The 12,618-nt window shown below is 34.0% G+C and overlaps 1 protein-coding gene across 1 annotated transcript; it reads right to left on the minus strand.

Annotated features, from left to right (window-relative positions):
* Positions 1-1,546: 1,546 nt before the first annotated feature.
* LOC116114900 (disease resistance protein RPM1-like) lies at positions 1,547-4,345 on the minus strand. The gene has a single exon (XM_031401031.1). The coding sequence runs from the start codon at positions 4,343-4,345 to the stop codon at positions 1,580-1,582; it is 2,766 nt and encodes a 921-aa protein (XP_031256891.1). The 3' UTR covers positions 1,547-1,579.
* Between the last annotated feature and the right edge of the window lie 8,273 nt (positions 4,346-12,618).

Consider the following 12,618-nt stretch of genomic DNA (forward strand, 5'->3'; position numbering starts at 1 on the left):
GGGCATAGTATTCAGTAAGAACAAAGAAGAAAAATACTGCATTAAGGGGTATGTTGATGCTGATTATTTAGGGGACTTTGATAAGACAAAGTCCACTTCAGGTTTTGTTTTTACATTGTAGGGAAATGTGATTAGCTAGAAATCAAAGCTTTAGCATATGGTTACACTCTCATCAACAGAATCTGAGTATGTAGCCCTGACAGAAGCATCAAAAGAAGCTGTATGGCTCAAGGGTTTTGTGAATGAACTGGAGCTGGAACAGAAAACTGTGGAGATCAAAAGTGACAGTCAGAGTGCAATACATCATTTTCATTGGATGGTGCCGAAAGTTGAATTGGTATAATCAGGAAGCATAAGATTTTGTTAGCTCATTGATTGATTTGATCAGCATAGTTGAAAACCCTAATTAGTCACTACAATCTTCCATTGGATGGTGCCAAAAGTTGAATTGGTATAATCAATAGATTTTTTACTTCATTTTCTTTGGACGACTTGATATTTTAAGGATTAGAAAACTCTATAAGACTACAATTAGAGGAGAAATAGGTGAAGGTGGTGGTTGGCGTGAGGTTCGTGATGGAGTGTGTTTGTATGATGACAAAAATGTTTATAGGTGTAATTGTGCTTGTTAGTGATGAGAAATAAATCTAGAATTATTTTTAAATTGTGTTGGTGTTTGGCCCCGTTTCTTTTATCTAATAAACACTCTTGTTATGAAATATTACAATTTTATCTTTAACTAAAATTATTTTTAAAATCATATATAATTTCCTTGAGGGAAAAACAATTCATACCATAAACATAATTCTTTTTTTAAGCACCAATCGATGTTAATACTTAATTTGAAATAAATCTGGAAATCTTAATACAGCTTAAATCACCCAGTGAATTTGTCTTCGCTTTTATGTTGTGGTTGAATTTATCTAGAAATACTTAATACAAGAACAACTTACATGAAACAGTTTGAACAAAAGAAAACCACTCCCAATCTTTAGACTCACGTTTGCTACCCAGAATTCGGACAATGATAAACCCACTTTGTCCCTCAAATGTCAAAATTCCGGCCTACAACCAGCGCGGGTTTCCTGTTCATTAGTTGACGGACGACCCAGACAAAACCAGCTTGGAAAAAATATTTGATAGCAACAACAAATTGTAAATCAAAGATGGCAGAAGCAGCTTTTGATGATGTTTTATTCCATTTCCAGGACTGAATGCAAAATGCTGAGGCAGCGTATTGTATCTTCCATGATAATCTGCAAGAAACGAATATAAAGAAAATTAATCCTCTATATTCTCGGTAAACATATATAGTTAAAGAAGACTATATAATTAATTTATCTAGTGATACACCAATCGTTTAAGTGGTATGTGGCGAAGAAAAGGGCAAGAAAGCCTTTAATAAGATAGGTTAAGGCTCATCTCATCTTATCAATACGTCTATCTAATAGATAGATTTATAAATAAACGTACAGATGAAAAGTAATATAATAAACTTGTGTTATCCGGTTAGAAATTACTGATAATAAAAGAAAAGTAATCAAGGATTAAATGCTTACCAGATCTGGCGTTTAAAGAATCATGTCAAATTTTGTGAAGAAAAGGAATGGTTGCTAGCAAGAGTGAAAGAACGAATATCTCGTACGTGGCTAACCATCAAACGGTCTTCACTATTCTTTTTAAGTCTTGCAACAAACTCGCTGTTCATATCAAATACCAACAGTTCTTCCAGCTGACTGAGATGGTTTATGCCCAACGGAAGCATCGTTAATTGCTCACACTTGCAAATGGTTAGCTTTGCAAGCTCGGGCATCGCTTTTTCCTCCATTATCACCGTATGTAAATGCTCAAATTGTTCAAGATACAGAATTTTCAATTTCCTGAACGTTGCAGCTTTGAATTCCAATAACTCACCCGTGTAACAATCAACCATGTGGAGCTCCAACAGATTTGGCAAAGCTTGAAGGGCCTCAAGTGGGCTGTCCTTCAATCTTGACCACTTCAAACCAAGTCTTACCAAACTTTTAAGCGAGGAAATCCACCCAGGGAACTTCTCTAAGCGCCCCTTTAGATATAGTCGTTGAAGAACACAATCAGGATGAATAACCACATCATATTCCAAATGAATGTATTCTTCCTCACTTGCTGAACAAACATCCAGAGTCAAAAGGTGTTCCATTGTTGCAATGGATTGACACAATGCCTTTCCGTCTTTTCTTTTGAGATCTATTATTCCAAGCTTCCTGAGCTGACTCATTTTTTTCAACTCTTCTATAACTCCACTTCGACTATTTGCCTTAACACATGACAACTTTTCTAAGGCAGATAAATTCCCAATACTTGGAGGAACCTCTACTCCTTGTACTGAGTTGAAAGTCACATAGTTGCTTACATTATAGCGGTAAACTAGAAGATGGCGCAAAAATTTGAGTCCTAAGATCTCCAATGGAAGCTTAGTTACACAAGTTTGTCTCAAATCTAAGGTTTCAAGAAATGCTAGATTCCTTATATATTTTGGGATCTTTTCTATATTGGTTTCCCTCAAACTTAGACACCTTAGAAGGGTGAGTTCAAAAATTTTATCAGGAAAATCCTCAAAACATATACCCTGCAAATCCAGAACCCTCAACAACCTGGAATGATGAATTAATTTTCCTATGCTGGGACTAATTGAATTTCCCCATGCAAACACGAACAAGGTTCTAACAGAGCTTTTACCTTTCATCAAGTGAGACAAATTAATTTTAGAATGATTAATCGATAAGCGTCGAATTTTTTCACCTGAGCTTGCTCCTAGTTCCGAGAGTGCTGTGACAAAATTTTCTTTTTCAGAAATCTGAATTATGAATTCCCTGACAAGGTTTAGTACTCGGCAGCTACTTACTCGTCCATCAAAATCCCATGCGCTTGCAGAAACTAAATTCCTTCCAATGAGCTCGTTGAGGTAGTCCTCTGCAACCTTCTCAGGTGTTTTGCCAGATGTATTCTTTATAAACCCTTCAGCTATCCACGAGCGGATCAATCTCCCACGAGGAATGGAGTATTCCTCAGGAAAAATGCTAAAATACAAGAAACAACTCTTGTGATTGATTGACAGATCCTTGTAACTTGGCCACAATATTCTGCTTAATATTGCCAGACCTGAGTCAGGGGCAATTTCAGAGCCAAGACTGTCATGCAATGTCTTCCACTCGTAAGGAGTTTGCCTCTTCTTTGCTAGTAAACTACCGACGGCTGCAATTGCTAGGGGCAACCCTTCACACTTCTTCAAGATCTTTTCCGACCAATCCTTCAACTCCGAGGGATATTCGCTTCCTTGGAAAGCCTTTTTACAGAATAACTGCCAGTCAAAAGGTGACGTTAATCCTTTCAGCTCAATCTTATGATCCGAAGATTTACGGCAAGCTGCCACATCCAGGTTCCGAGTAGTAACAATTATTCTACGGTGAAGGCGACTTTCAGGCAAAGCCTTCACAATTTCTTCATAATCATCTTCTCTCCAAACATCATCTAAAACAACAACATAACTCTTTCTCTCCAAAATGTTTGTCAATTCCGCCCTTAAATCCTCTCCAGATGAAGGGAGGGATAGGTTCTCCCTCCCCCCACGAAATTGTTTCAGCATACTCCTTAGAACTTCATCGATTTTGAAGGTTTGAGACACGTGAATCCAAGCATGGCAATCATATTTCCCGAAAGCAAGAACTTTTTTGCTTTCGCAAACAGTTTTCACAAGAAAAGTCTTTCCTGTGCCACCAGTCCCAACCACCGAAATCTTCATCATGCAACTTGAATCTTCATAAATTAACCGATGGAGACGTTTTTTTTCCTCCTCAAAGCCCATCATTTCATCCTCCCTATGTATCTGGTGAATCGCATGATCTCCATCTCCCACCCCTGAGTGATGACTTGTGCCTTCTTCATGGGGAATATTAGTATTGATCCGCATGTTTCCACTAACGATCTCCATCTTTCTCTTGATGCCTTCTATGGTGGAGGAAATCTTGTGGAGCTCTCGTGGGCGTTTGGCACCATCAACAACTTTGTGAGCAAACTCGGATAATCTGTTACTGCAATATATATCGGACACATGATACTTGAACTCAAGAACAACATCCTCCATATCATAAGCTAATTCTCGAACTTCGCTTATTTGATTTTTAAGCACTTCCATTGTTTCTTCTCTTCGATCCATGTCTTTTATATACGATTCTATATTTTTCAGCATACTTTTGACATGGTCAACATCACCGCGCACATCTTTTTTTAGCTTCACTTTCCCTTCAATGAAGGGGAGGACATTCTCGACCAAAACCAGCGCCGCTGAAACAGCAATATCCGCCATTCTTGCTTATTTTTCTGAGGGTTCACGATGTTCCTTTTTTTTTTTTTTTTTGGGCAGGGGTACAATAATCATGTATGCATTTCTGTTTTGTAAAGTCAGTTCAAGTCTTCAAGAGAAAGTCAGAAAACACAGCGAAATTGCCCTGGTCGACGAAGTCCACTCTCATAAATGACAAAGAATATCTGTTCACGCGCTGCTCTATCCAACCAAATTGGTTAGATAACATCAGCAATTAAAAATTTAAAAAATAAGAAAAGTTCAACCATTTTAAGTACAGACATGAGAAGAGTATCACAAACACAAGTTTATCAAGCTTGAAAACAAAGTATATAATCAAACATTTTCCCCTAATCTTATCATTCAATTGCCAGACTGGAATGATTTTCTGTGCTAAAATTCATATGAAAGATCTACAATTAATTAGTTAGTAATAAAATTTGAAGAATATGATTATTTTAGAAATTGAAGAGACGAGATTGCGTGTAGTTAACAGGTCCAGAGAGGAAAATTAAAAACAAATAAAGACTTCATAGAGCCGGAGACAGATCAGGACAACACAGAGCTCAGAAGGGGTCATTTTTAGAATAAAAGATCACAGTAGTCATCTCAAATGATGAAGATTATACTATATCTATCAAAGTTCATACTTGTCTCTAGTGATACGGTCTATAGAACTCTAACATGACAAAATCTTTATACATTTGAACTTGTTCTTCCAACTTGTATCAGACTTGATTAATCAATTAATTCATGCATTCACCAAGTTGGATAGCCAATTAAAAAGAATCTAAAAGGTCCGTCACCCACTATTAACATTTCTTTTAATTAATAATTTTACTATATGACAATAACGAGAGAATTTGTGATATTATGGTCATTTCATAATTCAATATGTATATATTAGGTAAATATTAAATTTAATAACTATCAATTAAATATAAATAAAAAATTTAAATTTAAATATAATATAAAAATATTAATTTGCGATATGCTAAAAATGTATACATACATATATATCTTTATAGATAGAGGGATAAATGTGTCTTAACACGGTAATTATTTATTTTTTGTTATTACAAACTTCTTAGGAAAGAGCTATATATCATTTATTTTTTTAGTACAATTTGAAGAATATTAATAAAGAAAGAAAACATTGGAGACGAAGACAATGCGATTCTTTTCTGAATCTTGCAAATTGGCGTATGCAAGAATGGACCTCTTAAAAATTATAATACTCTTAAAACTGGAAAGTCCTGGGTGTTGCATAATATTGTTGATAGAAATTCATAAAATTTTGTCTATTTTTAAAATATATTTAACCAAAAAAGACAACGTTTTACTATTCCTTAATTATCAACTCATAATATCTCTAAATATTACAGTAAGTTTGAGTGTAAACTATTTTTTTTTTTTGTTTTTTTGTTTTTTTGTTTTTTTGTTTTTTTTTTAAACTTCAATCCTTACATTAAGATACCAAATTTTTTTTTGCACTCAAGTTTTCAACCTTGATCGATATGGTCTACGAATTCCTAACTTGAAAAAAAAAATAAAAAAAATCATACATTTAATTTAATTTGAACTAGTTCTTCCAACTTGTTTCTGGATTAATTATTACTTAATTCATACATTAACTACTTTGGTACGATTATTAGACATAAGATTCCTTCTGTCCAAGTATATATGATAATCCCATTTTTAATTTAATTAATTAAGTTATTAGCAACACATACCCTTGACTTTTTACAAACTAGTAAGTAGCAGTTTCTCTTTCTCTTTGCATCACCAATTGTTACATGACGTGGCATTTGCATTAGCCCAAGAAGTTTCTTTCTCTTATTTCTTCCATCGGGTGGTGCAGAACGATTTCCAAAAGTTGAATTGGTATGATCAATATATTATTTTGACGACTTTGTTGTGTTTATATAATTAATTTATTTCTTGAGGTAGACTAGGTTAACTTACTAGGGTTCTTCCGGCACATTCTAAGAAAGAGTGGACGTTGAATAGACTAATTAATGGATTTATTACTTAAACATAATACAATATTTAGGGAAGACTTTTTTTTTTTTTTAAATATTTTTCCGTAAGAAACATCATACGAACTAGCTATCATCTATTTATTTATACAATTTGATATTCACGAAATGAGAGACGAGGCTTTATCATCCAAGTTGCGCTTCTATAAATAAAACTTCCAAGTCTTGCAAATTGGCACATACTCTTATTATAAAAGTAGGAAATTTCTGTTACGGTTGTTGCAGTATACTGGTATATAAAAAGTCATTAAGTTAGATATATTTAATAAAAAAAGGCAAAATTTTATTTAGGATTTCTTATCATCTCATAATATCTCCACATATTACAGTAAGTTGTATTATATATATCGGTTGAATTTCTGTTAGATTATAATATCTATATATTAATATAAAGTTGAGGTATAGACTATCTGATTGTCATTTTGAAGCTTTAGGATTCCTTTATTTTGACATGGTAGAATAATGTTGGACACATGGCCTCATGTAATTGGTGGTAATGACATGACATTTTTACATTTGGCTGTATGTTATTGGTGGTGATTTAGATGAGTTGGATTCTTTGTTACATATGGCTTATTAATGACACATATTAATAACCTTAACCATTGATGTTTCACATTCACTTTAAATATTTTCATTTATATAGAGATAAATTTATGTGAATGGAAAAGGATTTATACGTTGTGTGTAATGTAAAGGGTTAGAGATATTCATGTGAATATGAAGGGTTTGATAAGTTATAATTTTGATGCATTGTATGTGTTGTGTTGCTGTTTATTTGTTACATGTTTATTAATGACATATTAATAACCTTAATCATTGATGTTTCACCTTCACATTAAATATTTTCATTCATATAGAGATAAATTTATGTGAATGTAAAAGGATTTATATGTTGTATGTAATGTGAGGGGTTAGAGATATTCATGTGAATATTAAAGGTTTGATAAGTTTTATTTTTGGTACATTGTTTGTGTTCTGCGTGGCTGTATATGTGGAATCAATATAAAGGGTTAGAGATATTAATGAGAATATGAAAGGATTGATACGTTGTATATTTCAAATGGATTGAAATCCTATATATTTGTAGATATTTTTATGGTTTGATGCATTATTACTAGCAGGAAAAAGAGGTATATGTATTTATATTTGTATATATCTGATATCTTATGTTCATGCCATTTTCTTGTCAATATTTTTTTTTCCTGAAATTTGACGTAGGTGTATACGATTTGTGGGAAAAATAAAGCTGCTGCTCGTAGTTGAAATATATATCCTGTTAAAGGTAATAACTATTTTTAATTTTTTATTGTGAGACACCACAATAATTGCACTTGATAGTTGTATATGCCGATTCATTATAAATATTTTTTGCCTGAAATTTGATTGTAGCTGAACCATATCAAATCATTAGTATACCCACAACTGTTTTATTTTACATTTTAAGGTTCAGTAGCCGAACCATTTCTATTATTATTTTGCCCACAATTTCGATTCATTATAAATATTTTTTTCGTGGATTCTGATAGTAGCCTAACCATATCCACAACTTTGTCACATAAAATCCACATGCCGAACCATGCCGATTCATTATAATTTTTTTTCCCTGGAATTTGATGTAGGTATATACAATTTGTGGAAGAAACAAAGCTGCTGCTCACAGTTGAAATATATATCCCACTAAAGGTAATAACTGTTTTTATTTTTTAATTGTAATACTTCTTGCTAAATGTGCTTTAATGTCCTGTTATCAATTTGCCGAACTATAATGTTGTATACCGAATTTTAAGGGTCAGAACCCGAACCATATTGGACATATCGAATTATACGCATCAAATCACGGTGTCGAGCCGTGCCGAACCATTTTACTGCGATATAATTGTAGAAATGCATTAACCTATTTATGTTGATATTCTTATTGCCTAACCATATATTGTTCGGCACTATTAATGCTGTTACATTTGTATAATTGTGGAAATACATCAATGAATTTATGTTGTTAATTTCAGTGCCGAACCATATTTTACCGCCTAATCATTATTACAGTTACATCCCAAATTATTCTTCTTTAAAAATTGTTTGATGGAAAAGAGAATTAAATGTAGTACATATTGTGTGACATGATGAAATTTATAATTAGAAGTCTATTTTTCGAGTTAACTTCACTTACTTAATTGATTCTTTACCCCCTTTTTTTTTTTTTCAGACAATCTATTATAATGTCTTACAGTTCGCTGAAAGATCTTAACGAATCAATAGATGATTGGGTAATCATTGTCAGAGTAATAAGATTTTGGGAATGTCTTAACTTTAGAATGAATAATGATCTGATTAGCATTGACATGATTTTGATTGATGAACATGTAAAATATATTTAAATTAGCTTAAAGTTTTCTTATTTATAAATTACACAAGTTTGTTAACGTTTCTCACTTCCATTGATTTTACAGAACAATGTGATACATGGAACAATACCAAAAAACAGGGTTGTTAAATTTAGTAACCAAATTCATGAAGGTTCTATATATATCAAAAAAAATGTAAGAGCCATACCATGTGCTGCTACTTACAGATTTGTTGAAGGCACATATCGTATATAATTTCTCATGACCACATCTGTAAACCAGATCAAAGAACCACGAGTAGTTATTCCAAAGTAATGAAGTATCATTTTCAATTTGCTGGTGTTCATGATCTTCAAAATAGATTAAATGACACTACTTTTTTCTCAGATATATTTAGTTTGACTTATCCATATTTTAAATATATGAAAAATAAACTAATAAAGTAATCTATTATACTTAACATAATCAACGGTCTGCAGATGTCGTTGGAATTTTGAATGGAATAGGAGAGACTCAAGAAATCATATCAACAAAGAGTAAAAAAGGAGATGTTAGACTGCGGATTGAACATAAAGTTTTTCTTCCAAAACCATTACCTCCTGCTACCAACTTAGATATCTTACATCACAATTAATTTCAGAGAAACAATTACCATATCTTTATGGGGAAAATTTTGTGAAGAAATCAACGAAGCTTTGCAGATGAAAAATAGCAAGGTTATTGTTATCATTGTTACATCAACAAATGTGACGGAGTTCCAAGGTAATTTAAACATATTATACAAAATTAATATATTATGGATAATTAACTTACGTTTTTTAACGTACAGGCCAATTATTTTTAAATACAACTTCGCATCAAGAATTTATCTAAATTTTGATATTGAGGAGCTTCATTCTCTGCAAGAAATGTAAGATATTAAGAGATTGTATTTTATAATATGTAGTCAAATAATTATAAAATTGGTGTCTTATGAATTGTTAATAACTGCAGTAGCGAAAATATGCCAGTAGTTCAATTGGAAAAGAGAAATTTGAACAAAGTTTCGATAGAGAAGGAGATGTTTCAAAATATAATATCGTTGAAGCATATTACCAGTCTAATGCGGTATAACAATGATGATCAAGTACAATGCTCATTATTGGTATCAGAGCCTAGGTTTAGGACAGTGAGTAGCTATTTGTATGGTTATATGCATGTTTAGGAAAATTCTGTCAAAAAGACGATAAAAGTCTAAGGAGACTGGATTTTAAGTGGGACCATTTGTGACCCCTCCATTGTTTCCTGGGAATTTTCCTGGTGCGTATTTAATCATTTCAGCACTTACTACTACCTAGGGCTATTGTTAATTTGTTGGTTAGCTATTGAATATAATATTGTGGAGCTGGTTATTGGAATTTTGTTTACCAAGCCAATTGAGTAAGGCATATGGCATCACCGTCCGAGGATTCATCGTTCGAGGCAGCACCGTTTCGGCACCACCATCCGCACCAGTAAAGATGATAACGGTTTCAAATGCAAAAATTGATGTTGAAAAATTTGATGGGCAAAATAATTTTGGCTTGTGGCAGAGTGAGGTAATGGATAGCTTGTATCAGCAGGATCTAGATACGTTCTGGAGGAGGAAAAACAAGAAGATGTCTATGAGAAAGACTGGGTGAGGTTGAACGTAAAAGCGTGGAGGATGATTCGCTCATGTCTTTGTAGAGAGCAGAAATATCCATTCATGAAAGACGTCTGCAAATAAGTTATGGAAGGCGCTGGAAAACAAATATATGAAAAGAAGTAACGAGAATCGGCTCTATTTGATGAAAAGACTATTTCGTCTTCAGTTAAGACCAGGTACGAATATCAGTAGCCATATTGATACATTTAACAGATTATTGCTGATTTGTTAAATTTGATGAAACATTCAAAGATGAGCATAAGGCTATGTTGTTAATGGATCTCTTCCAGATGAGTTGGACTATCTTAGTATTACACTTCTTCATGGGAAAGAAATTGTCCTTTGAAGAAGTTTGTTCTGCTCTGTCCAATCATGAATTCGGAAGAAGGATCAGAAGGAGAATAGAGATGATCGAGTAGAGCTCTTGTAGCAAGAGGGCAGAGTCAAAATCAGAGTCGTAAGAAGGAGAGAAGAGGAAGATCTCGTTCAAAGGGAAAACTCATAGGGATCAATGTCCTTTTGTGTGAGAAAGGGCATTGGAAAAAGATTGTCCGAAGTTGCAAGAAAGAGGCAAAGCTACTTCTGATGCATACGTTGTTGAGCGTGAAGAGGATGAGTCTGATTTCTGTCTAGTTAGCCTACCTCCACCTCTGGATCAAATGATGGATTATGGATTCAGGTTGTACCTATCATATGTGTCCCCACAAGGAGTGGTTATTTAATTTTGAAGAACTTGATGGGTGAGTTGTTTATGGGCAATGATGTGCTTGTAAAACAACTGGGATAGTTCAATTCGGTTGAAGAATCATGATGGCTCAACTAGAACTCTGACAGATGTTCGGTAGTACCGAAGTTGAAAAAGAATCTCATCTCTTTGGAGCCTTGGATCTAAGGCTTCACAGTGAATATGCGAGATGAAATTCTAAAAGTTTCTTCAGGCGCTCTTGTGGTAATGAAAGGCACGAGAAGAAACAACTGTATTACTATAATGGTAGTACAGTTATTGAAACGACGCTGCAGTCGTGCAGAAGGATCAGATTCAGAATGCTCAAGTTGTGGCATATCGTTTGGGCATGCAGGTGAAAAAGCCTTCTTAGTTTGGTGAATCAAGGCTTATTGAAAGGTGCAAAGACCTAAGCTGGACTTCTGTAGCATTGTGTTCTTGAAAACAACAAGAGTGAAATTCGGCACCGCAATCCATAATACTAAGAGTTTTGGATTATGTTCATTCTGATGTGTGGGGACCTACCAAAACAACATCTTTGGGAGGTATGCACTATTTTGTCACTTTTGTAGATGATTTTTCCAAAGAGTTTGGGTGTATGTGATAAAAACAAAGATAACGTACTTGGTGTTTTCTTTAAATGGAAAAAGATGATTGAGACTCAGACTGGCAGAAAGATCAAGCATCTACGTACAGATAATGTGGGAGTATCGTAGTGATCCTTTTTGAAAGTTTGCCAAGATGAAGAAAGACGTCACTTTACAGTAAGAAATACACCACAGCAGAATGGGGTGGCAAACGCATAATCGAACGCATGACAACTGTGTGTATTTTCAAAGGCTACAAGGTGATACTCTCATTTATCTACTCTTATATGTTGATGATATGTTGATTGCTTCAAAGAATGTAGAAGATTGAGAAGTTAAAGGCTCAACTAAATCAAGAATTTGAGATGAAGGATTTAGGGGAAGCCAAGAAGATTCCGGTATGGAGATAATGAGATAGAGGAAATGGCAGGTTGTTTGACACAAAAGCAGTATCTAAAGAGGTCTACAACGTTTTGGCATAACTGAAAGTACAAAACCTGTAAGACTCCCCTTGCTCCTCATATAAAGCTTAGTGCGTTCATATCTCCAAGTACGCATGAAGAACGAGAGTATATGTCAAAAGTTCCGTATTCAAATGCGGTTGGTAGCTTGATGTATTCAAGGGTGTGTACTAGGCCCGACATTTCACATGCAGTTGGAATTGTGAGGCATGATATGCTGATCCTGTAAAGGACATTGGCAAGCTGTGAAGTGTGATTTTACAGTATATTATAGGTACTGTAAACATTGGTTTGGTTTTGAGCGGATGAAAATCTTAGTCAATTTGCTGTTGGCTATGTTGATCTGATTATGCTAGTGATTTGGACAAGCGTCGGTCAACTACTGGATATGTATTTCTCTTGCTAGAGCTCCAGTAAGTTGGAAATCTTCTTTGCAGTCTACAGTTGCTTTTCT

The sequence above is a fragment of the Pistacia vera genome, unplaced genomic scaffold (assembly GCF_008641045.1).
Source record: "Pistacia vera cultivar Batoury unplaced genomic scaffold, PisVer_v2 Contig727, whole genome shotgun sequence".
NCBI lineage: Eukaryota > Viridiplantae > Streptophyta > Magnoliopsida > Sapindales > Anacardiaceae > Pistacia > Pistacia vera.

Bases quoted from the DNA above. Each gene is read 5' to 3' on its own strand.
- LOC116114900 (XM_031401031.1), bottom strand. From the start codon at position 4,345: ATGGCGGATATTGCTGTTTCAGCGGCGCTGGTTTTGGTCGAGAATGTC.